Source organism: Liolophura sinensis, chromosome 13, assembly GCF_032854445.1.
Source record: "Liolophura sinensis isolate JHLJ2023 chromosome 13, CUHK_Ljap_v2, whole genome shotgun sequence".
NCBI classification, from domain to species: Eukaryota; Metazoa; Mollusca; class Polyplacophora; order Chitonida; family Chitonidae; genus Liolophura; species Liolophura sinensis.
In genome coordinates, this window is record NC_088307.1 from 27,115,680 (window position 1) to 27,142,181 (window position 26,502).

Consider the following 26,502-nt stretch of genomic DNA (forward strand, 5'->3'; position numbering starts at 1 on the left):
TACTGCTTGTATGGTTTCCTCAAGCGAAAACTAAGAATGGTCTTCACTTGAGATAAAGCTAAGAATGGTGTAGAATAATTTATTTGATTTATTTGATTGGTGTTTCATGCCATGTTCAAGAATATTTTACTTATACGAAGACAGCCAGCATTATGGTGGGAGGAAACTGGGCAGAGCCCAGAGGAAACCCATGAATATCCACAGGCTGCTGACAGGCCTGCCCACTTACGGCCGGAGAGGATGTCAGCATGAGGTGGACTTGAACTCACAGCGACTGAATTAGTAAGAGGCTTCAGGATCATTATGCTGCGCTATCACGCTAACCAAGTGCGCCCTGGAGATCTTGATGCAGAATGAAGCAAACAAATAACTCTTTCAATCCTTACTGCTAGGATCTCGAGTTTATGATGTTTTTTGCAGACCACTTAAACATTTAATTCCATGTAAACCCCTGATTATTGGGCTTGAGAATACTTATAGGGCTCATGGTTTTTATTTGAGATCACTCTTGAGACCAGGGATAGTTTAAATCAAAAACACTGATGGTTTCCCTTTGACACATAGAATGGTCTCTCCAAAATTACTGATGATCTCTCAAATAGAAAAAATTATGGTTTCCCTTTGACATGTTTGATGGTCTCCTCAAAGAGCATGTATAGTTTCCCTCTGATGTGTTTGGTGGTGTCCCTAAAGAACACTGGTGGTTTTCACTTGATATCTTTGATGGTCACCCTGAAGAACACTGATGGTTTTCACTTGATATCTTTGATGGTCACCCTGAAGAACACTGGTGGTTTTCACTTGATGTCTTTGATGGTCACCCTGAAGAACACTGGTGGTTTTCACTTGATATCTTTGATGGTCACCCTGAAGAACACTGGTGGTTTTCACTTGATATCTTTGATGGTCACCCTGAAGAACACTGGTGGTTTTCACTTGATGTCTTTGATGGTCACCCTGAAAAACAATAGTTCATTGTTTCAATTTGAAATGTTTGATGGTCCCCCTAAAGAACGCAATTTGGTCTACCTAAAGAAACACTGATGGTTAAACTTTGATATTTATGATGGCATTAGTTAATGGTTTCAAGTTCCCTTTGATATGTTTGGATGTTATTCCTGAAGAACACTAGTTGATATGTTTGATGGTCTTTTCCATTGACATGTTTGCTGGCCTCCCCAACAAAAACTGATGGATTCCCTATGGTGTATTTTGATGGTCTCCTGGGAAAACACTAGTTGATGATGGTTTCCCTTTGATATGTTTCTTGTTATCCCTAAAGAAAACTGATGGTTTCCCAACAAAAACACCATTGGTTTCCCTTTGATATGTTTGATGATCTCCATTAAGACTTACATAGTTTCTACCTGGTCAATCACGATTAACTTGTGTGTAGGCTCAAGGATTAGACTGGACTACAGTACCTGGGCCTACACGTAGCTCCGGATAGACTACTTGATATGGTTGATGGTCTTTTCCTTTGGCATATTTCCTGGCCTCCCCAACTAAAATTTTCCTGGAAAAATGTTGGTTGACAATGATTTCCATTTACTATGTTTGCTGGTCTCCCTAAAGAAAATGGATGGTTTCTTTCTAATATGTTTTCTGGTCTCCCCAAAGAACACTGATGATTTCCCAACAAAAACACTGATGGTTTCTGTTGGAAATGTTTGATAGTCTCCCTAAAGAACACTAGTTCATTTATTTATTCATTTAGTTATTTCATTGGTGTTTTACGCTGCACTCAAGAATATATCACTTATACGATCGTGGATAGCATCATGGTGGAAGGGAACCAGGCACAGCGTGGAGAAACCAACAACCATCCGCAGGATGCTGGCAGATCTTCCTACGTACGGCCGGAGAACACGAGCTGGAAGTTGGATCACGGTAATCGACATTGGTAGGTCATTTGGCTGCACTGCACTAGTTGATGGTTTCCATTTAAAATGTTTGCTGGTCTCCCTAAAGAACACTTATGATTATCCTTTGTGTGTTTGATGGCCTCCTCAATGAACACTAATGGTTCTCCTTTGGTGTGTTTTCTGGTTTGCTATAAGAACACTGTTGGTTTCACTCAGGCATGTCTTCAGGTCTGCCATAAGAACACTGTTGGTTTCCCTTTGGTGTGTTCTCTGGTTTGCCTTAAGAGCACGGTTGGTTTCCCTTTGGTGTTTTCTGGTCTTCTGTAAGAACACTGTTGGTTTCCATTTGGTTTGTGTTCTGGTCTGCGGTAAGAACACTGATGGTTTCCCTTTGGTGTGTTTTCTGACCTGCCTTTAGAACACCATTGGTTTCCCTTTGGTGTGTTTTCTGCTCTGTGGTAAGAACACTGATGGTTTCCCTTTGGTGTGTTTTCTGGTCTGCCGTAAGAACACTTGGTTTCCCTTTGGTGTGTTTTCTGGCCTGCCTTTAGAACACCATTGGTTTCCCTTTGGTGTGTTTTCTAGACTGCCTTAAGGGCACTGATGGTTTCCCTTTGGTGTGTTTTCTGGTCTACCGTAAGAACTCCAATGATTTCCCACTGACATATTTGCTAGTCTCCCCAAAAAACACTGGTGGTGTTCTTTTGACTTTTTTGACGGTCCCCCAATGAACACTGACGTTTTAAATTTGATATGTTTGATGGTCTCCCTAAAGAACACTAGTTAATGGTTTCCATTTAATATGTTTGCTGGTCTCCCTAAAGAACACTCACAAGTTCCTATTAATATGTTTGCCGGTCTCCCTAAAGAACACTCACAATTTCCCATTCATTTGTTTGCTGGTCTCCCTAAAAAACACTCACGATTTCCCACTGATATGATTGCTGGTCTCCCTAAAGAACACTCACGATTTCCCATTGACATGTTTGCCGGTCTCCCTAAAGAACACTCACGATTTCCTACGGATATGTTTGCTGGTCTCCCTAAAGAACACTCACGATTTTCCACTGATATGTTTGATGATCTCTCTACAAAAGATTGTTTAATTCCTTGATGGTTTTTAAGAAAAAAAAACTGATGGTTTTCTTTCAAAGTTTGATATGTTTGATAGTCTTGCCAAAGAACTATATAGCTGATGGTTTCTCTTTGGTATATATGCTCGTCTCCTTGGAGAACACTGCTCCATTAAGAGTTACATAGTTTCTACCTGGTCACTCATGATTAACTTGTGTGTAAGCTCAAGGATTAGACTGAACTACAGTACCTTGGCCTACACGCTAGCTCTGGATAGACTTTTGCTCGTCACGCCTGCACCACAGGTTGATTTTGCGGACCTGAAACAAATGACATTGTGAAAATCCTATTCTGTTCAGTTTTTTATGACTTTTCAAGAACTACAACTGTTTTGTTCCGCCCGGCTATTTTGAACAAGAGTAGTCTCCCTTTCGAGTCCATCTTCAGTGCTGTCACTTTCGAAATTCAAGATGGCAAGTACTTTGATAAACTGCCTGAAGGGTCCAAGACTATTCCGAATTCACCGGAGTGACAATAACAATGTAAGGCAGTCTTCTAGCCCAGCCGGAATTTGTAGAATGTAAAATCATCATCATAAATTACTTTGTACCAAGCGCTACCTGTAAAACTGCTATCCGCTTCTAAACTTAAATGCATTTTCTTGACTTTTGGTTTTGCGCATAATGCAAAGATTTATTTACAAGTCACTCTCGAACGTAGTGGTGAAAATGTTAAAACAGTTGACTGAAAGTTCTCATTCGTCGTGCACAGGTCTAGTGACTGTAACGAGTTGTGTTCTATTGGTCGAAAAAACTAACGTGTATGTTTCCTGGCGTGTGGTTTTGCGCATATGTTTATGGTATTACTATAACCCATTGTGTTTGTTTTCTTTTGTTTAAAGGGAAGGCTTTATCAGCCGAATTTCGTGGAAGCCACTGGGGATAGTTTTATTAAAGTGGTATGTACTGTATATATATTTTTAGTTGAAATCTCACGAGATCTGGTAGTACACTGCAGCAGGGTGCTAATTTTCAACCGACAGCTTTAACTTGGCAGCGTCATTCGCGCCTGATTACATGTTAATATTTGTTTTGTTGAAATTCTGCTTGAGAAATTGTATGCCCACACCCCAACTTGTAATAAAATCAATGAGGAATGCGGATTGAAATCAACCAGACCACAATAATGGCTTTGTTAAGGTACCAAAAAACGCACTTCCCTCATGTCAAGGAGTCTGAACATGATTTGCAGCACCCGTTTCTTGCCTGGATTGAAGAGAATTAATATTGGACCTAAATTATTAATTGCTGCTGCCCGTTTTAATCCATTCCTGGCTCATATTGTTCTGGCCAAATAATATTGTCAAAATGATTTTGTGCTGTCACGGACTATAAATTATATGTGGGTGTATGTATGTACAAGTTCTCTTATGTTTTTCATGGCAGAATGAAGGAGGTAAAAGTTATGTTTCAGAATGTGTGGGGTTGATGTAACTAATACATGTGAAAGAACATTGGACTATTCTGGGATGCTATATGTGTGTTTGATTGTGTGAGTGTGTGCTCTGGCCGGTTTTCTCTGACCATAATGCTGGCCGCAGTCAAATAAGTGAAATATTATTGAGTACGGCATAAAACACCAATCAGATAAATATATAAATAAATGGTTATCATTCATTTTTTATCTTTTTTTCAGATACGATTTTGCTGGTCTCTTTCATTTTGGACATCTCCTGTACTGTTGACAGTGCTTTATCGTAGAAGTAAGACGGCTTCTTGTAGTGTCCATTCAGTAGGAATTACAGTACTTTTAGTTTACTTTGTTCATCTAGCAGGACACTAAGGAGGGTGCAAGATAAACTTAATTTACTGACCTGTTGCCTGTGATATTAGTTTTCAGTATTGGAAAAACTTTTCAGGCATGTGGCTCATCAGTATATCACGTTAGGTGTCTAACGGGCCCTGAAGGCTTACTGTGACCATCCGGTTTTTGGGTAATGAGGATGCATCTTCAGATACAGCTTTCGCTGTGGTTTTAAAACTAGACTGAAGGGGTTTCTCAAGTACCTGGAAATATGCAGTGGTTAACTGCAGCTATTCTGGCTTCCTCCAAACTATGCAGTGGTTAACTCTAACTACTATGGTTTCCTCCAAATTTGCATTGGTTAACTGCAGCCGCTATGGTTTCGTCCAAAATTTGCAGTGGTTAACTGCAACTACTCTAGTTTCCTCTAAGATATGCAGTGGTTAACTGCAGTTACTATGGTTTCCTCCAAAATTTGCAGTGGTTAACTGCATCTACTCTAGTTTCCTCTAAGATATGCAGTGGTTAACTGCAGATACTCTGGTTTCTTCCAGGGTATTCAGTGGTTAACAGCAGCAACTCTGGTTTCTTCCAAGATATTCAGTGGTTAACTGCAGCTACTCTGGTTTCTTCCAAGATATGCAGTGGTTCACTGCAGCTACTTTGGTTTCTTCCAAGATTTTCAGTGGTTAACCTGGGCTAATCTGGTTTCTTCCAACATATTCAGTGGTTAACTACAGCTACTCTGGTTTCTTCCAAGATATGCAGTGGTTAACTGCAGCTAGTCTGGTTTCTTCAATGATATTCAGTGGTTAACTGCACACACTCTGGGTTCTTCCAAGATATTCAGTGGTCAACTGCAGCTTCTCTGGTTTCTTCCAAGATATGCAGTGGTTAACTGCAGCTGCTCTGGTTTCTTCCAATATAGTCAGTGGTTAACTGCAGCTACTCAGGCTTCTTCCAATATATTCAGTGGTTAACTACAGCTACTCAGGCTTCTTCCAATATATTCAGTGGTTAACTGCAGCTACTCAGGCTTCTTCCAAGATATTCAGTGGTTAACTACAGCTACTCTGGTTTCTTCCACCTGTAAAGCTGTATTATATTAAGGTGTAACATTTTCATGAGCATAAATATATATATTTTTTTCAGATTATTTCAGCTTAGAAGGCGCTGGCAGTTTATCAAAAACAATATTCTCAGTTGTTGTTATTTATACTGGGGCGTATATTATTAGAGGTAAGTGCATTTGCACCTGACATCACGATGGAAACAATTTGTGGGTACAATTTCTGACTACATGTATTCATGGTGTTTGTTTCTTAGACCGGAGTCAAAGGCACTAAAAGAGAAATCTAAATTAACTGCCAGACATGTATGACTGCGAGGTTTAATTTTTTAAAATTTTTTTATTTGATTGATATTTTACAGGGTTCTCAAGAATATTTCACTTATACGACACCAGGCAGCATTATGGTGGGAGAAAACCGGGCAGAGCCCAGGAGAAACCCACGACCAGCCACAGGTTGCTGACAGACCTTCCCAAGTAGCTGGTGGCTCCTGGGCACGCTAGCCACAGAGGCCATAGAGGCCCTACTTGCTCTCAGTTCAAGTTGTTCAAATTTATATTAGGATTTTGGATGACATTTGGTTTCTATTAAGATAATACTACACATACAACTGGTATTTGGATATAACCCTAGTTTAACTTTGAATACACTTTTGATATACCTGACCCTGAGGTCACAGATACTTATACCCGGTACGCAGTGTGGAATTAAATCCATGTAACTTTCAGGGTCAGGATATCATTGTATGCCATGTGTATGATGATAAATTCATGCCCCATGTGAAAGTGATGCTTCTTTCACTCAAACTTTGTTAAAAACTGGTCATTGAATTACTGTATTTCACCTTATGTTTGGTATGAAAAAAATGCACTTCAAAAGCAAATAACAGCCTTTAAATGATATTCTTGATGCCAACACTTAAGTGTTTTGGATGAGAAATTAATCAAACTTCCCAAAAAAATCTTAATTGGCCCTATAAATTGGATGAGTCAATGAGTATCAAGGAAAATGTGTCACATCAATGTGTCCAGTAACTCACTTTATTCACTGATTTTTAAGACTTCAAGTTATCTCTGATGTAAGGTTTTATAGTGGTTTGCTCAGGTATGAAAAACTATATGTATCATTTTGTTGATTCTCCTACCGACATGTCTTATTTTGTTGATTCTCCCACCCACATGTATAATTTTGTCTATTCTCCAAGCTACATGTCTCATTTTGTTGATTCTACTACCTACATGTACATGTCTCATTTTGTTGATTCTCCTAACTACATGTATCATTTTGCTGATTCTACTACCTACATGTATCATTTTGTTGATTCTCCTAACTACATGTATCATTTTGCTGATTCTACTGCCTACATGTATCATTTTGTTGATTCTACTACCCACATGTACATGTATCATTTTATTGATTCTCCTAACTAGATGTATCATTTTGTTGATTCTCCGAACTACATGTATCATTTTGCTGATTCTACTACCTACATGTATCATTTTGTTGATTCTCCTAACTACATGTATCATTTTGTTGATTCTCCTTACTTCATGTATCATTTTGTTGATTCTCCTTACTTCATGTATCATCTGAGTGACTCAGTACAGTGTGTTTGTTTTTTTTCATTTCTTTCAGGTATAGGAAGGATAACTAATCCTGATTATGTAATGTTTATTAGTGTCCTTTCGGCTGCTCAGAAAAATTTTAATGAACAAACAAAGGTAAGTTTTTTTTATAAATTCATATATTTGGAGCAGGATGGGGAGCAAGTACTCAGTATCACTTTCTTGAAAATATAAAATAAGGGTGTATCATTATTCGACGAAAATTGGTAGTTGTGGTGTTTTGAATTGGTACTTTGTACGGTGGATGATTTTATGCTGAATTTCAAAAATCAAAAATTTTCAGAAGTATTTTTAATGCATGTAAATGAGTTCAAGAAAATTTTCATGTGTCATTTTGTAAGCTAGCTCTTTCTGACTGGCTTTGTATGATTAACACAGTACTGTTGTCCATTAACACTGGAATACTGTATAATCAGTGTATTTGGGGCCCACTTTAGCAAAGGTACCCTGAATGACCAGACATTTTGTCCATGACTAACTTGCCCATTTTTCATGATTCTGAGAGTTCCATTAATTTTAGAAAGGTGTTCTGAGGTTTGCTTGGGACATGGGATGAAACATAATAGGGGCCTATGTGGCCTAGCATGCCAGCCTGCCAGCAGGGTGCAATAACCCAGGAACACCTCACCTATGTGGTCATTGTGAGTTCATGAGCTCATGCTGGCATCCCCTCTGGCTGAACTTGGGAAGGTGTCTGTGAGAAACCTGTGGATGGCCATAGGTTTCTTCCAGGCTGTGCTTGATTTCCTCCTACCATAATGCTGTCCGACATTGTATAAGCGAGATATTCTTGAGTATGGCGTAAAACACCAATCCAATAAATAAATAAATAAATAAACAAATGAATCATGATATTCTACTGGAAAATTACAAGTTTCAGTACTAAAAGTAATACTTAGTGACATTTATTTGCCTCTAAAAATGCACCTTTGTGAAATTTTAATCTTTTTAGGGTATTTGTATGTGAATATCATTACTTATATTGTCAACTCAGCATTTCACATTCTAACCCGGACAGTCCGATTTATAAAATTACAAGGTTTGAAACAGGTACAGTAAAATGATAAAATCTTTCTCTCGATGCTTGCGGGATCCACGTTTGGTCTCGATGCCTTTGGGATCCACGTTTGGTCTCGATGCTTGCGAGATCCTCATTTGGTCTCGATGCTTGCGGGATCCACGTTTGGTCTTGATGCATGCGGGATCCACATTTGGTCTCGATGCTTGCAAGATCCACGTTTGGTCTTGATGCTTGCGGGATCCACGTTTGGTCTCGATGCATGTGGGGTCCACGTTTGGTCTCGATGCTTGCGAGATCCACATTTGGTCTCGATGCTTGAAGGATCCACGTTTGGTGTACATGTACATATGTAAGACATAATGTTCAGGTTTCTTAATATCTGAAAATATCTTGACCTGAATTAACTCACATGTATGGTGCCTAAATTAGAGAGCTGAAGGTAATCTCAACATTATAAATGGATTCTGTGTGTGTGTTTCAGAAAAATTTATTGAGGTATGACAGTGAATTCTGGGCGTGGCCTGTGGACTTCATGTGGAATGAGGGTGGAAGAGGGTGAAGAATTTTCTACACTTCATAAATGTCAAGATTTAAACTTTGAACTTCTTTTAGTGTGATTGACAACGTGGTGGTTTTTGCTCGACCTACATGTACTCTCTGTGTTGTGAGGTTTGTCTTTATCTGTAGAAGAATAACGGCACTGCCCTTTCCATACAGTTGTGATGCCTTGTTGATCATGTGTTCCACACAATGCTGGACAATCAAATGACCAGTCAGGTTTCCACAGAAATGACCTTGTGACCATCAGACCCTTGGCCAGTCCAATGAGGTCACATGTTGAAACCAGGTGGCATATTGAAACATTGACGCTGATTGGCTGACAGTGGATATAGGGTTTCCTGGGTTAAGCTATGCAGCCTTGGTCGCGCTTGAATAAATCTGCCATACTTAAAATTTAGCTTAGGCATGGATGGTGTAGCATGGACATGCCTATCTCTCACACCGGCCATTCAGAATTGATTGTGTATCCCTCTAAGTCAGGAGGTTTGTCAGATATTTGTAGGTTCGCTGCACACATAAATATTACCGCCATCATAAAAGTGAAAAATTTGTGAAAGCATTGTAAAACATCAATCAGCCAGTCAGTTAATCTGTGTGATTTGCACACTGAATTCAGTGTCTGTGTGCCACATCCCTGTCTCAGAATCCAGTCAACTACTAACTAGTAGCATATTTGATATTATTAATATTTCCCAGGGATGCCAGTAAAATAAGAGTTGACAGCCCATACAGGAACCGTCCCCGCAGTGTGGCCAGTCATGTGAAGGCCATACCTTGTCATGTGCTCAGGTGAGTTGTTGTTGTTGCATGAAGCAGACCGGAAAAAATACAAGAAGTTATGGTAATGCTCCTTACAGTGCATGGACTGCTCTCTGCATTTTCTTTGTTGGCCCTATCCCCATTGGACATTATTGACCCTCTCTCCTGTGGACGTTGTTGACCCTTTTCTCCTGTGGACATAATTGATCCTCCCTCCTTTGGACATTATTGACCCTTTCTCCTTTGGACGTTATTGACCTTCTCTCCTTTGGACATTATTGACCCTCTGTCCTTTGGACATGATTGACCCTCTGTCCTTTGGACATTATTGACCCTCTCTGTTTTGGATGTTATTGATCCCTTGTCCTTTGGACATTATTGATCCTCTCTCCTTTGGACATTGTTGATCCATTCTCCTTTGTACATTATTGACCCTATCTCTTTTGGACATTATTGACCCTCTCTCCTTCGGACTATTGACCCTCTCTCCTTTGGACATTATTGACTCTCTCTCCTTTGGACATTATTGACCCTCACTCTTTTGGACATTATTGACCCTCTCTCCTTCGGACTATTGACCCTCTCTCCTTTGGACATTATTGACTCTCTCTCCTTTGGACATTATTGACCCTCACTCCTTTGGACATTGTTGATCCCTTCTCCTTTATACATGATTGACCCTCTCTCCTTTGTACATTATTGACCCTTTCTCCTTTGGACATTATTGGCCCTCTCTCCTCCTCTTGTGTGGTTGATGGAGAGGGAAGCAGGTTCTAGTGATGTATGAATAGTCAATAAATATAGTTACATGTAAGATTCAAAAGGATTTACTCATGAAAATACTTCCCCTTCACAGTTTCCTGCTGGCTCACACATTTGGCAGAAGGATGGTTTACCCTGGTACGACAGCTCTCATCAATATGCTAGTCGGTAAGAGGCTGACAATATTTCCATCACAACTGGGTAATGGGTGATAACAGTTTCTGGAATAAGCACAGGAAAAGTTTTTAGCGAGCATTTTCAGGGAAATCCATCATTGGTTTTTGTTATGCACACGTACTTGTATGTATAAATCTAGTTGTCTCCTCTGAAAAATGTGTTCTTCAATTTCCAGGACTCCAAATGCAGACATTATGAAGCAGAATCACTTCAGTTTTTTTTTTCTGTTTCAGGGCCCACTCTGATTCAGCAGAGGGCTAAGTTAATAGAAGAAGTAAGTAAACCAACCTTTTCCATAGTGCCGTAGTGCCATAGTCCGTAGTGCTGCCGAAACAAGAAAAGCAAGCTTTGGTCAAACAGCTGACAAGTCGTAACAAACCAGCAATTTAACCCTCTGAACGTGATAGGCTCAGATTCATTACATTACAGGATATAGTGGAAAATTATATGCTTATGTGTATCTGTAATGCTTTGTCCAAGAGTTATCTCCCTTAGTTTTCTTGGCCTTTATGTCAGAGTGGGCCTGATGCTCACTGCATTTGTTAGCATTTCACATGTTGGCTTGATATTCCAAAACACATTGATCATCATATTTAACATGGCGTTGTGTTGTATTGAGTATCATTAATCAAATCTATTTTAAAATTCAAAATCAGTATGAGACAGTTGGTGAACATTAGGTTCAGGTTGATGATATTTAGATTTAGATAAATCTAAATTAGATAAAGACCACTCGTCTTCCAACAAATGAGTGTTCCTATCATGTACATCACACAAGTTTGTCAGTAACTCGCCAAAAGTCAAAAGTTTACACCGGGCACCGTTTTCTCCACCCATAGAACTTATTGTTGACTTTTGTTTGCAGATTTTAGAATTAACTGACTGCTATTTGGTTTTTGTTTTTCAGAAAAGAGGCCATCGTGCCAAGCTGCAAACAGCTGATGGCAATCAAATAGACACCATGTTTATAGACAAGCGCGGGAGTTTGCTCTTTCCTCAGGGTCAAACACTGGTATGTCCACAGCGTCATGGTAACAAAACATTCTGTAAACATGGGAGTGGGGCCTAGGTATGTGGTAGAGAGGAACATGGGAGTGGGGCACAGGTATATGGTAGAGAGGAACATGGGAGTGGGGCATAGGTATATGGTAGAGAGGAACATGGAAGTGGGGCATAAGTATATGGTAGAGAGGAACATGGGAGTGGGGCCTAGGTATATGGTAGAGAGGAACATGAGAGTGGGGCATAGGTATATGGTAGAGAGGAACATGGGAGTGGGGCCTAGGTATATGGTAGAGAGGAACATGAGAGTGGGGCCCAGGTATATGGTAGAGAGGAACATGGGAGTGGGGCATAGGTATATGGTAGAGAGGAACATGGGAGTGGGGCATAGGTATATGGTAGAAAGGAATATGGATCAAAGCCATGCAGCACGCAGGGTTTGAGTTTAGTGCTAGGCGTGGAAAGACAGGGAATTTGCATATTCCTCCCCCCTCATTGTGGGTGTAGGGCCTCGACATTTGGTGGCGATTGTGCTACAGTTGTGCTCTATGCGATTGTGCTTGACCAGTACTGAAGACCACTTTCTAACATCACGCTTGGGAAAATCGGCAACCTGTAGATGGTCATGGATTTCCGTTCCCTCCCACCGTAATACTGGCTGCCATATTCAAAAAATGGTTTGTCAGCAATGTGTGGATGGTTGTGGGTTTACCCCCGGTTTCCTCCCACCATAATGCTGGCTGCTGTGGTATAAGGAAAATATTCTTGAGTACAGAGTACAAGGCCATTGAAATAAATAAATAAATATATAAAAAAAATTAGTAAGATAAATGATGGTGGATCTGCCACATAAAGATTAGCATTTGAAGTTTAGCAAATAGTGAAAAAAAAGACCCTTGAACAAATCTACCAGCTACAAGTATAAGTGTACAGGACATCAGAGTAGAGGTATTTGGGCATACCATTTTAGGGTACACCAGATACATGTATCTCTGATGTGACAGGTTGTCTGCAGTGAGGGTAACTCAGGCTTCTACGAGATTGGTTGTACAGTAACCCCAATAGAAGCCGGATACTCCGTCCTTGGCTGGAACCATCCAGGCTTTGCTGGCAGCTCGGTAAGTGAAAAGTCTAACATTTGATTCACTCTTTGAAGCCCAGATATTTGCCAAGTTGCAGTATTATTTTGTTTGTTCCTTGTACACATTCAGCTCTGCTGCTCTTGTTTGAGAGTGAGACTAAGGTAGAATTCTTGAGCAAGGCACACCTTCTATGTTTATAATGTGCATTTCATACATGAAAACTAACGGAAGATTCAATTGGAGAAGACCAATGAATTGTACAAGAAGACATTTGGTCATTAGTTACAAGAAAAATAAAAACAGAAGAAGATCAGTAGACCTATTTCACAGCCTTTTGGTGTTTAACATGTTCTCCTTGACCCCTCCAGGGTGTGCCTTTCCCTGAGAACGAACAGAATGCTATAGATGCTGTAATGCAGTACGCAATCCACAGGCTCGGCTTCACCCCAGACAACATCGTGCTGTTTGCCTGGTCTATAGGTGGATACCCAGCCTCATGGGCGGCCATGAATTACCCAGATGTCAAGGGCGTGGTGAGTTGTGCGGTTATTAAAACACTCAGAAGACCAGGAAAAGAAGTCAGTTGGGGAGTTTTGAGTTCGAACTGTTTTATCCTTGAAGGTAGAAAAAGTCCAACTGTATCATGTTACCCGCTGAAAATGTTAGGCAACTATTTTTGATCTCATTCACTGTAACATGGGCGTCTTTAAAAGGTGTCATAAAAAGTAATTTAGAGTAGATGAATGAAAGTGAAAACTGGGGATCTGAACAGCTTGAGAAGTGCCTAAGGGAAAGAGGTGTCATTTGTGTCTCTGGAAAAGACAGGTGATCAGTAAATCAATTTCATCAAGGTTGTCTAACATTTTTCACCATTCACATGGCACAGTAGGACGAGAGTTCCATCTGGAAACTGCCCAATTGGGAAACTTCCCAGCATACTCTGTTTGAAGACAGACATACTGTAGTTCATGCTTTGGCATATATTAAGTGATAGCTCTCAGAGCTGGACAGACTGTTTAAGAATTTTTGTGAAGTTCATATGTGCTCCTGCTGTACCAGAATAATGCATTTTTCTTTTCAAAATCATCTGATTAAAGTTTAAAAAATTGGATCTAAATTTATTAATACTTTACTGGTCAAATTTATTGAGGATTTAGAGTGAACTAATTCTGGCGGATATATTGTTTATTGCTTGTGTTGAGAATTTTCTTGCTTAATGAATATTCATAAATAAATGGAGGGCCGAGTTGGTTGGCTTGCCAGAGTGGTGCAGTAGCATAAGTATGCTATTGCTCTCACCAATGCAGTCGCTATGAGCTCAAGTCCAGCACAAGCTGGCTTCCTCTCCAGCCATACTTGGGAAGGTGTGTCAGCAACGTGCAGATGGTCATGGGTTTCCCTCGAGCTCTCCCCATGCAGTCTGCTAGCTCCCACCATAATGCTCGCGGCTGTCGCATCAGTGAAGTATGCTTGTGAGTGCGGTGTAAAACACCAATCAGATTCCATAAAAAAGTATAAATAAATGTGATCCAGTTTCAAATCTTAAGCCTTGGCAAAAGCTTTGTGAGTGAGATATTGTATGCATGCGAGTTTGTGATGAAAAAAATGATGTATGGTTTTACATAAAGAAATATATTAAGTAATCTTGATACTGTTATAGAGTTTAAACTTCCAATAAAAATAACCAGTGAAATGTTCTGTGTTTAGGTGCTGGATGCCACATTTGACACACTGCTACCTCTAGCTGTAGCCAGAATGCCTGAGTTGTTGAGTAAGTATTGATAATAGATGGTTGATGATGTTTGAGCATTTGTTTACATAGTCTTGCGGTTCGTGAAAAGCACTTCTCTTCCACCAAAGTGTTATGTGTATCTGTGCATCGTTTGTGAGAAAGTCTGTCAGTAACTTGCCAGAAGTCGTGAGTTTACCACGAGTGCAAGTATTATAAATTTACTGCCATTGTTTATTTAATACTCTTCAGCATGCCCTTTATTGACAAAACTGAAGTAAATGAATACTTTCTCTCCTCCCCACCTCCCAAAATGAAAAGGAACAAAAAAAGAACAATGTTTCTGTTACAGAATTGTGTGAGAAGTTTCATTTTTTATAGACTGTATTAAATTTGTGAAATTTTATCCATGACAGAGTTACTCCTTTTTTTTCTGCTGCTGAGCATTCGATCTGGGAAAGGTGTTTGAGTTTTATTTGGATTCTACATGTAGAATGATACTCTATTTGAAAGTTTCAGCATCCAGACATGCCAGACAGTGGTTTATTTGCCTCGAAAACTGCATTTTTTGATGAAATTTTCACTCATTTGAAGTGGGTTTTTTTGCATTTATGATTATATGAAAACCATTATGACTGAGCATGGTGTAAAACTTCGTGTTCATTTTTCAGAGGACCTTGTCACAACCACCATAAAGAAGTACATGGACCTGCAGAATGCCGAGCAGCTTTGTAGGTGAGTCTAAACCACCAGTAAATTTATGCTGCTTATAAAACGGTGGCTGAAGTTAACCGAAAACACCTTTGGGTGAATGCAGGCTAAAACACCTAGTACCGTTGGCTGAAACCTTCATGAAACGCCTTTGGCTAAAAGCTTCATGAAACGCCTTTGGCTGAAAGCAGCCTACATGTACATGTAAAACACCAGTGGCTGAAAGCAGCATAAAACTCCTTTGTTAAAAGCAACCTAAAACTTCTTTTGCTAAAAGCAGCCTAATATACCAGTCATGTCAGGGGCTGAGAGCTGCCTTATATACATGCCAGGGCTGAGAGCTGCCTTATATACATGCCAGGGGCTGAGAGCTGCCTTATATACATGCCAGGGGCTGAAAGCTGCCTTATATACATGCCAGGGGCTGAAAGCTGCCTTATAAACATGCCAGGGCTGAGAGCTGCCTTATATACATGCCAGGGCTGAGAGCTGCCTTATATACGTGCCAGGGCTGAGAGCTGCCTTATATACGTGCCAGGGGATGAGAGCTGCCTTATATACATACCAGGTGCTGGGAGCTGCCTTATATACATACCAGGTGCTGGGAGCTGCCTTATATACATGCCAGGGGCTGAGAGCTGCCTTATATACATGCCAGGGCTGAGAGCTGCCTTATATACATGCCAGTGGCTGAGAGCTGCCTTATATACATGCCAGGGGCTGAGAGCTGCCTTATATACATGCCAGGGGCTGAGATACATGCCAGGGCTGAGAGCTGCCTTATATACATGCCAGGGCTGAGAGCTGCCTTATATACATGCCAGGGGCTCAGAGCTGCCTTATATACATGCCAGGGGCTCAGAGCTGCCTTATATACATGCCAGGGGCTTAGAGCTGCCTTATATACATGCCAGGGGCTGGGAGCTGCCTTATATACATGCCAGGGGCTGGGAGCTGCCTTATATACATGCCAGGGGCTGAGAGCTGCCTTATATGTGTGCCAGGGGCTGAGAGCTGCCTTATATACATGCCAGGGGTTGAGAGCTGCCTTATATACATACCAGGGGCTGAGAGCTGCCTTATATACGTGCCAGGGGCTGGGAGCTGCCTTATATACATGCCAGGGGCTGAGAGCTGCCTTATATACATACCAGGGGCTGAGAGCTGCCTTATATACATACCAGGGGCTGAGAGCTACCTTATATACATGCCAGGGGCTTAGAGCTGCCTTATATAGATGCCAGGGACTGAGAGCTGTCTTACATACCTGCCAGGGGCTGGGAGTTGCCTTATATATGTGCCAGTGGCTGAGAGCTGCCTTATATACATGCCAGGGGCTTAGAGCTGCCTTATATACATGCCAGGGGCTGGGAGCTGCCTTGTGTACAGCAGTGTACAGCAGAACAGGTGTTTTCAGGTGAAAGCAGTGGAGAGTTTTGTTTGTGTTTTCACTTTGATCGTCCGTGGGTTGTCCTCTGAACATATGCAATGTGGTGTTCTCCCATATTTATAATTTATAGATCCTTTGTATAAATAAAACACAGCATACAGTGCAAAACAGTATATAACAGTAAAGAGAGCTTGCGCACATATCGGTTTTATATAGGGAGCAGGCAGCGGTTTGAATCAATTACTGAATCTGCGCTGTGAGTTTACTATGTGTGATTTAAATGAGTTTTGTGATGGACGGGTGTACATCTCTATGGGCCAAGTTATCCCTGAAAAATTGAAACTGATTATTCTTAAATTTTGTAGTAACATGTTTTGGCGCCAGAAGTTTTCTGTTTGGGACATCCGATATTAAGCAAAATGGTTAGTCAGGTGTAAGGATAATTTTTTTCTGGTCAGAAGTGTGTCAGGTATCATGTGATTGGCATGATTTCCCAGGCTGTCATTGACGGTCACCAGCCCAATAATGCCAAGGAAACTTTGGTGGATAGGATAGTGTCTTTTTACTGATACATTGTTGTGATGTGATAACAATAGTAGAGGTACTTGAAAAGGCAGACCTGTGCATTTTCCAAATCCATACAGGGAAGTTCATATGATACAACAGCTTATAGTTCACCCTTAAACTTCATGCAACACAACATGACCTGGCTCCCCTCTTCCTTATTTATCAGTTTTTTTTACAGGCAGTGTAAATTTATGATAGGTCAAAGCTATCCAGTGATCTGAAGTGAGGCTCCCTCGGGTACTTACAGCATGCAGTGTACCTGTATGGAGGATTTTCAAGTGCTTCTCTATTTAATATAACAACCAACAACTGAACATGGACGGTTTATAACTGCTTTATCATAATTATACTTGTGTCTCTGATCTGCTAAAGTAGAATTTTAACTCAATACTGGGTTAAAATTGGCATTTAAAATGCGAGTAAACTCAATCTGACCAGAAAAAAATCCCTCAGTTTTCATTTTCCGGTTGTAAAGATTTGGACTCTTGATGTAAAGGTCAAATTCACACAAATTGGGACACAGGGTAAAACTTTGAGAGCAGGTGTAAACCATGATTATTTTGTTTTGTTCAGATGTCCAGGCCCAGTATTGAGAGCAGATGTAAACCATGATTATTTTGTCTTGTGCAGATATCCAGGCCCAGTATTGAGAGCAGGTGTAAACCATGATTATTTTGTTTTGTGCAGATGTCCAGGCCCAGTGTTTAGAGCAGGTGTAAACCATGATTATTTTGTTTTGTTCAGATGTCCAGGCCCAGTGTGTAGAGCAGGTGTAAACCATGATTATTTTGTTTTGTGCAGATATCCAGGCCCAGTATTGAGAGCAGGTGTAAACCATGATTATTTTGTTTTGTGCAGATATCCAGGCCCAGTGTTGAGAGCAGGTGTAAACCATGATTATTTTGTCTTGTGCAGATATCCAGGCCCACTATTGAGAGCAGGTGTAAACCATGATTATTTTGTTTTGTGCAGATATCCAGGCCCAGTATTGAGAGCAGGTATAAACCATGATTATTTTGTTTTGTGCAGATATCGAGGCCCACTATTGAGAGCAGGTGTAAACCATGATTATTTTGTTTTGTGCAGATATCCAGGCCCAGTGTTGAGAGCAGGTATAAACCATGATTATTTTGTTTTGTGCAGATATCGAGGCCCAGTGTTGAGAGCAGGTGTAAACCATGATTATTTTGTTTTGTGCAGATATCCAGGCCCAGTGTTTAGAGCAGGTGTAAACCATGATTATTTTGTTTTGTGCAGATAACCAGGCCCAGTGTTGAGAGCAGGTGTAAACCATGATTATTTTGTCTTGTGCAGATATCCCGGCCCAGTGTTTAGAGCAGGTGTAAACCATGATTATTTTGTTTTGTGCAGATATCCCGGCCCAGTGTTGAGAGCAGGTGTAAACCATGATTATTTTGTTTTGTGCAGATATCCAGGTCCAGTGTTGCTGATCCGCAGAAGTCGGGATGAAATGATTACAACTTTGTAAGTAGTTCGTGGATTAACATTTATTGATAATCATTTTATTTTTATGTGGTTGAATTAAAAAGAATAAGTGGTAAATTTCAAATTCATATGCAAAGTTCATGCTGGCTTCCTCCGGTTTTATATGGGAAGGTTCTATAAGTGAAATATTCTTGAGTATGGCATTCTAAGAGACAAATGCAAAAGTTGTACATTGACATTGAAGTAATATATTTTTTTAATTTTTTGTGTATAGTTGAATAAAATTTAGAAGAAAGAATATCTTAATTTTTAGAAAGGTACTTTGCATTCATTCATTGATGATTATTTTATAGTCTATGTATAACGACTTGTTGTATTAAACTCTGGCAGAATTAATGGAGGTTTGAGATAATCTCTAAATCTGTTCCCTTCATAACAACTGTACAGTTTTGTTTTACATGTACAATTTGTTTTCCAGAGATCCTTCCCTGATTCATACCAACAGAGGAAATGATCTCTTGGTCAAGCTGCTTCAGTACAGGTAAAGAAAAGTCATTTTGATTTTGTCATTTCGTGTTAAGAGATACACGAGAAGGCGCTATAAAACAAAGAGTATGTTTCTTTGCCAAATGAAGAAAATTATGCCCTGAAACTGACAAGAGGCTATATTTTCCCGGCTACACCTGTGCCCATTTGTCAACTATCAGTCTACCAGCACTGCTTTGGTTTCAGTCTGTATGCTGTTGGTGATGTATTATGTTGCATTGTGTTATGTTTTTGTATATTGCAGGTACCCCAGGCTAGTAGATGAGGAGACTCTACCTCTGTTGAGGGATTGGCTAAGCAAGGACTCTGTAGGGCAAGGTCAGATATGAAGATGATCAAAATACACCTTCCGTACATGTATGCAATGAGATTTTGGAGTTTTAAAGAATCAGAGATTAACAATTCATTGTATAAAAAGTCATTGGTTTCTGAACACCAGAGTACTGTAGGACCCATTTCATGAGGTGATTGTATGTATATTTAGTATAGTATACATACAACTAACTGTGTTCAATTAAAAGTCATGTGGGAAAGTGAGTCAGTAACATGCCAAAAGCATAGTGGTTTTTCATGACCATCGCATAAAATGAAACATTTTATTTTATGGTGTTAAACGACAATCAAATAAATGAATTTGTTAATAATAAAATATACGTTACCCTTTTTGTTTGCAGTTGTACTCCAGCCCTTTTAGTCACTGTAAATAATGAGTGGAATTAAACTTTCTCTGTTTGTACATATACATTTAGATTTGAAAGTTGGTTGTTTCAGCTCAGCTGTACACCTCATTTGATGTTTTATTGTGTGTCATTTTCAACTCAACTGTACACCACAGTTGATGTTTTAATAGGTATCATTTTCAGATCAACTGTACACCACATCTGATATAGTATTGTTTGTCATTATTTCAGCTCAATTGTACACCTCTGTTGGCGTAGATGATGATCTCTGTCTGACCAAATTATTGTCTCTGTCCAGGGAGCATCCACAGTCGTTCCCGTTCCTAGAAGGTTAGTTCTCAAAGGAAGTGCTATTCAAGGTTTGAATGTAATTTTACCCTGCAGCCAACTTGGGTCAAAATTTGGTTGATACAACCATCTTGGTCTGTAGAGTGTGATAGATAATGTAGGTGAGGTCTGGCTAACTGGCTGGCTTTTCGGTGTCAACAGCCCAGGTTAAAATTTTGGGCTTGATGTTTGAGTATCAGCTAGATATTGCTACGTGTGTATACAGTATATATAAAATATAGACGAGCCTGATATAAGATGATCACCGGGTATATGCAGTGTAGTGCATCATAAACAATTCTGCGTAATGACCCAGGAGTCTCTCACCAATGCGGTTGCTGCGAGTTCAAGTCCAGCTCATGCTGGCTTCCTCTACGGTCATAAGTCTGTCAGTAACCTGCGGATGGTTGTGGGTTTCCCCCAGGCTCTGCCCGGTTTCCTCCCACCATATTGCTGGCTGCCATCGTATAAGTGAAATATTCTTGAGTACGGTGTAAAACACCAATCAAATAAATAAATAAATAAATAGACAATTCTGCACTTTATCAACAGAGGCATATTTTGACATAGTAAACATTTCATTTTATTTTAAAACATTGACATTCAGTGATTTTTTTAGTATGTTTAGGGAGTCAGTTCCACAGTGTCACCTCAGAATATCTAAAACAAAGTTTATGGGCATTAGTCTTTTGTTTAGGAGGGATGAGGTTCGTGGATGTTGGTTGAAGGTTTGTGGAGTGTATCCCCCAATTGCCTGTGTGTTCAGTAGCATTACTTTTGTGTCATGTTACATGAAGGAAAAGCACTAGGTTAATCCCAAGCCCTGCTTTAAGGTGAATTTACTCAATATTATAATCATAAAATGCTGTTCAGAGCACTCTAATTTCCCCCTAAAACTGACAGACATGGTTTATGTGGAAGATGAAAAAAAAAACGCCAGTGAAATAAATAAATACATAAATACCCTGTTTTTGTAGGAGGAGATATTACTGAGGAAACAAAGCGGCAACTGGTGTTGTATCTGGTGAGTACTTACTCTCTCTATGATGGATCAGTCCAATCTATCCATTCTGTGCTCTCTGGAAAGACGCCAGGTTCTGTGACAGAAGAGAAAAGTATGATAATCTGTGTCAGACAGTGAATGCTCAGTTACGGGGTGAACAAAGTACCTCAGCAAACAAGTGCAAATTTTTATTGGTCAAAGTAGAGATGTGTCATCTTTAATATTCATTTAACTTATTACGCAGAATGAGTGTATCGACACATCCAGCAGCAGCTGCCACACCTTGTCATATGATTTCCACACAGTGTCGTATGTTTTCCACACAGTGTCGTATGATTTCCACACAGTGTCATAAGATTTCCACACAGTGTCGCATGATTTCCACACAGAGTCCTATGATTTCCACACAGTGTCATATGATTTACACACAGTGTCGTATGATTTCCACACAGTGTCGTATGATTTCCACACAGTGTCGTATGATTTCCACACATTGTCATATGATTTCCACACAGTGTCGTATGTTTTCCACACAGTGTCATATGATTTCCACACAGTCATATGATTTCCACACGGTGTCGTATGATTTCCACACATTGTCGTATGATTTCCACACAGTGTCGTATGATTTCCACACAGTGTCGTATGATTTCCACACAGTGTCGTATGATTTCCACACAGTCCTATGATTTCCACACAGTGTCGTATGATTTCCACACAGTTTCGTATGATTTCCACACAGTGTCGTATGATTTCCACACAGTGTCGTATGATTTCCACACAGTGTCATATGTTTTCCACAGTGTCGTATGATTTCCACACCATATCACTTGGTTGCTGTTTATTACCATATGGTTTCATCAGTACCATCATCAGTAGTCCAGATGTGGCGCTTCTCATCATGGACATGGTAAATATGCTTGCATGGCCCTATATAACTGGTTTGACTGGAGGTCATGGGTCATCAAACAAAATGATATACCACTTAAGCAGTCTCTGCAGGTGAAAATCTGTGTGCCTTGACTTGCACGTAGGAAAGTTTGTCAGTTTGATGCCAAAGGCTGGTGGTTTCCTTGTCTTCCATGACCTTAACCAGTAGCTTTTTTTAAGAGTGAAATAGTCCTTTGAGTACTATATTAAAGATGAAAAGAGGGGGCGTCCATGGCTCCATGGCGCAATGACCCAGGAGCTTCTCACCAGCGCGGTTGCGCCGAGTTCTAGACCAGCCCGTTATGGCTTCCACTCCAGCCATATGTAGGACGGGCTGTCAGCAGCCTTCGGATGATTGTGGGTTTCCCCCGGGCTCTGCTCAGTTTCTTCCCACTTCAGTGGTGGCCGTTGTTGTATAAGTGAAATATTCATGAGTATGGCGTAAAACACCAATCATATAGATAAAGATGAAAACATGCTGTAACCCATGAGCCCTGATGTACCATTTTGATCTCTCTTTGCTATATCTCCTCGACCTGGCTGCAATATCCCGGAAGTGTCATCAAGGCATAATCAGATATTTCTTCATTCTGCTTGGTGTACCTTGTGTTTTGTAGGCTTCCCGTCACATGGTTGACTACGACAGCACGCACTGCTCTCCCCTGCCCGCCTCTTTCTTCGTCATGCCCTGGAGTCTTCAGTCTGCATCATCATTACAATGATTAACCATTACCAATGAGTCTGTTGAATGATGCTCGGGCGTTTTGCATGAGCACTAGTCTCACAGTATGCCAGGCTTTGTGGCGTTAACCAGAATCTTCTGGTTAAAGATTTGGGTGGTGCATACCTGAACAGTAAATAACACAAATAACTGAAATCATTTTTAAAAAATTTACTGAAAGCTGATTTGTGAAGACATGGTGCCATACAGGAATATCTTGTATATGTACATGTAGATTATAATAAACATGAATGTAAATAAATTCAAATATATATATATATATAGGAGGCTTTAGAGGAAATAAAATTTGGGATAGAAAGTAAAAATAACAAGAAATGTTGTAAAGATACTTGAATGTTGATTGATAAGGCTTTGATAGTTTTCATTTAAGATAAATGAAAAGGAAAGCAAGGAAAGGCTGAATGTTTTGAATTCAGGGTTTTCCATTCTTTATACTGTATGTTGTATTGTTGAAATATTTGAGCTTTACCAGGATCTTGAAAACATATCCTGCATGTACAACCACATGAATGTCTGAGGACAGTTACTGCATAGTGGAATCATTGAGGGTTTTGTTGTCATACAGAAATGAAACAGGCCCAAAATAATGCAACCAAATTTTGGAGAGATCCTTTGTGTTTATTAAAATTCCTATCTTTGGGATCTCATGCTCACAATATTAAAGAGCTGTAAGAGTATTACGTAGTCCTGCTGAGAGAAAGAGAGAAACAACCTGATAATGTAGTTTTGGTCATATGGATGTGTTCATCAGGTATGACGTGGAAATTAGCTTTAGTCTGAATTGGTGAACATCTCCTTCAATTGGTTACCTGTAGTTGCTCCTTCAGTTGGTTACAGGTAGGTACTCCATCTTCCATCTTCTTTGACAAGTCTGTTTGCCTGTTAAGTTTGCTAGCTGCTTGTGTCCGTGGCTATATGTGGCTAATCTTTCATACAGATACGTTTAGTGTTTTACCAAGTAATTAGACGTGAAGATTGTACCATACATCTTGAAGTCTCTTAAGCCACATAACCAGCAGGTGTGATTACACTGTCTTGCTGTAACAATTACCTCCAGTTTCATATTCTGAAAAAAACGCTGAATTGTGGTTCAAACTTTTTGCATGTAAACTGGTAAAAGGCTGTATGAATAGGGTGATGGGTTTGTGATTCCTGCATTGTAAGAATTCTTTATAAATCAATTTTATGTACATTTCGCACAGCGGCATTTATTGTTCTTGCTTCACGTGTACGTTCTACATTGTCACCGAAGTGATAAATGTTTATACACATTGCTTGTAACCAATTCAGAGTAACTGCTTTCCAGATCTTTGCCAAAAGAACTTTTGATGTAAAATTCTTTTCCTGTATGTCATGTGTGAAGATCATTGTGCTTCTTGTTTTATATATATATATATACATATATTATTCACATGTATATACTGTTTTTTTTTTACAAAGAATGTATATTAATTTTTGATTTGAAATTGTTAGATGTGCCTCAACTTATCTAACATAATTTGTTCATGATCCACCGCAATGTCTTCAGATCCGGGCATCAAAGAACTGTACTATTTAAGCTATGCTGATATTATCATGTCCTTCAGCTACTCACGTCCTGTTGTATAAATGCGGTACATTTACGAGTTTCTGCGACTAAACACTGAATGGCTGGATTTTATTCGGGCCTTTTTTGTCGCCTTTGTGAGAGGAAATCAGCCCTTTCAAAATTTCTGTGTGGGGTTCTCCAACCAGTTCCATTGATATTCAGTAGCACTGTTATAAATTCACGTTTGTATCATATAGAAGTATTTGTAGTATTCGAATGATCACTGCAGTAATTGGCAATCTATTTGAAAAACAAACTGACGCTTCCAAATAAGCCCAAATTTCATAAATACATGTATTTAGATGTACATACTTGGATGTCGATAGTAGAGCGTTTCGGATGTTAGTCAGATATCAGTGGGAACATATGCACGTAAGTGAAATGTCAATAGGAGAACATGGCAAGCGTTAGTCCGATATCAATAGGAACATGTACACGTAGTGCAATGTCGATAGCAGAACATGGCAGGCATTATTCAGAAATCAATGGAAACATGTACACGTAGTGAAATGTCGATAGCAGAAGATTGACGGCGTTAGTCAAATATCAACGGGAGCATGTACACGTAAAGTGAAATGCTGATAGCAAAACATTGCCGGCATTAGTCAGATATCAATGGGAACATGCACACGTAAGTGAAATGCGGATAGCAGAAGATTGCAGGCGTTAGTCAGATATCAATAGGAACATGTACGCATAAGTGAAATGTCGATAGCAGAAGATTGCCGGCGTTTGTCGGATATCAATGGGAACATGTACACGTAAGTGAAATGCGGATAGCAGAAGATTGCCGGCGTTAGTCAGATATCAATGGGAACATGTACAAGTAAGTGAAATGCGGATAGCACAAGATTGCCGGCGTTAGTCAGATATCAATGGGAACATGTACACGTAAGTGAAATGTCGATAGCACAAGATTGCCGGCGTTAGTCAGATATCAGTGGGAACATGTACACGTGAGTGAAATGCGGATAACAGAACAGTTGCCGACGTTAGTCAGATATCAGTGGGAACGTACAAGTAAGTGAAATGCCTGGTTAAATGCTTGAAAGGATTAGCCTAAACCTTCCTGGTTCATCACTTTTGTTAAAAGTCTTTACTTGTTTTTGTTGGTAAAATTAGCTTTTTGGTAACAATTATGGTGCATGTAGAAATATTGTGATTGTGACCGGTACTGTATTTTAATTTATTTTCTGAAAATTAATAATCAGAGCTTTATGAGTAGAAATATCAACTGCCCTAAAAATGGAAAAGAAAAGTGTTGCTTGTCATATTTTACCTTGCCCATAATGGAGTTTAGGCTCTTGCACGTGAAAGCGATTAAGGTTGAAGAAAACGCGATAATGAAACTAACTGTGAGCTACCCTAATTCTTCAACCTTTTCAATCGCCTCTGCAACCAACATTTTTAAACATTGTGAAAGAACTATGAAGTGTAGAGAAATAGTTTGCGTCTTTAATTGCACAAACAAATCATTTTAGTGCCATATTCATATTTGTATGAATAAATTCTACTGAAAAGAAGTGCTTTGAAGTTGAAGATTTACAGTATTTATTTGTCTGCCAAAACTGGTATGGTAGCCTTAATGTTAAACAAGGGCAAAGTGGAAATGGTGAACATAAGGTCGCATTCCCGCGGGTAACTCTGAACACTATGTCATAATGTATAATGGGTTTACTGATGTTTACAACATACTGATAGAGGCATGATTTATAATGTCTTGAATTTATTTCTCTAAGTACATCTAACATTAATTTGTAGTCTGATGGGTTTTTTTCTTTTTGTTTTGTTTTGTTTTTTTTGTCTATTTCATATTCACGGACCATTATGTAATGGTTTGTTTTCACATGGACAAGCTTCTGCGTGAAATATAAAAAAAATAAATAAAAACTTTCATTAAAAGCAACTACATGTACTTCATAGTTATTATCACCGGATGAGTTTGTCTCGCAGGAAGACAGAATTATGGTATCGCGCTGGTATTGTCAAACCAGGTGAAACGTGGTGTATTCGGTTTTGTTAGTATATCGTTGTTTGTAACA

The 26,502-nt window shown here is 39.6% G+C and overlaps 1 protein-coding gene across 1 annotated transcript; it reads left to right on the plus strand.

The window, feature by feature from the left end:
- Positions 1-3,403: 3,403 nt before the first annotated feature.
- Positions 3,404-26,225, plus strand: LOC135480478 (phosphatidylserine lipase ABHD16A-like). Its single transcript, XM_064760318.1, has 20 exons — positions 3,404-3,481; positions 3,841-3,897; positions 4,635-4,701; positions 5,895-5,981; positions 7,448-7,533; positions 8,940-9,013; positions 9,716-9,808; positions 10,635-10,708; positions 10,951-10,991; positions 11,625-11,729; positions 12,724-12,837; positions 13,170-13,334; positions 14,509-14,572; positions 15,202-15,265; positions 18,627-18,683; positions 19,123-19,185; positions 19,435-19,508; positions 20,102-20,200; positions 21,175-21,221; positions 22,748-26,225. Exons 1-20 carry the CDS (start codon positions 3,410-3,412, stop codon positions 22,850-22,852), a joined length of 1,608 nt encoding a protein of 535 aa, XP_064616388.1. The 5' UTR covers positions 3,404-3,409; the 3' UTR covers positions 22,853-26,225.
- The last annotated feature ends 277 nt before the right edge of the window (positions 26,226-26,502 follow it).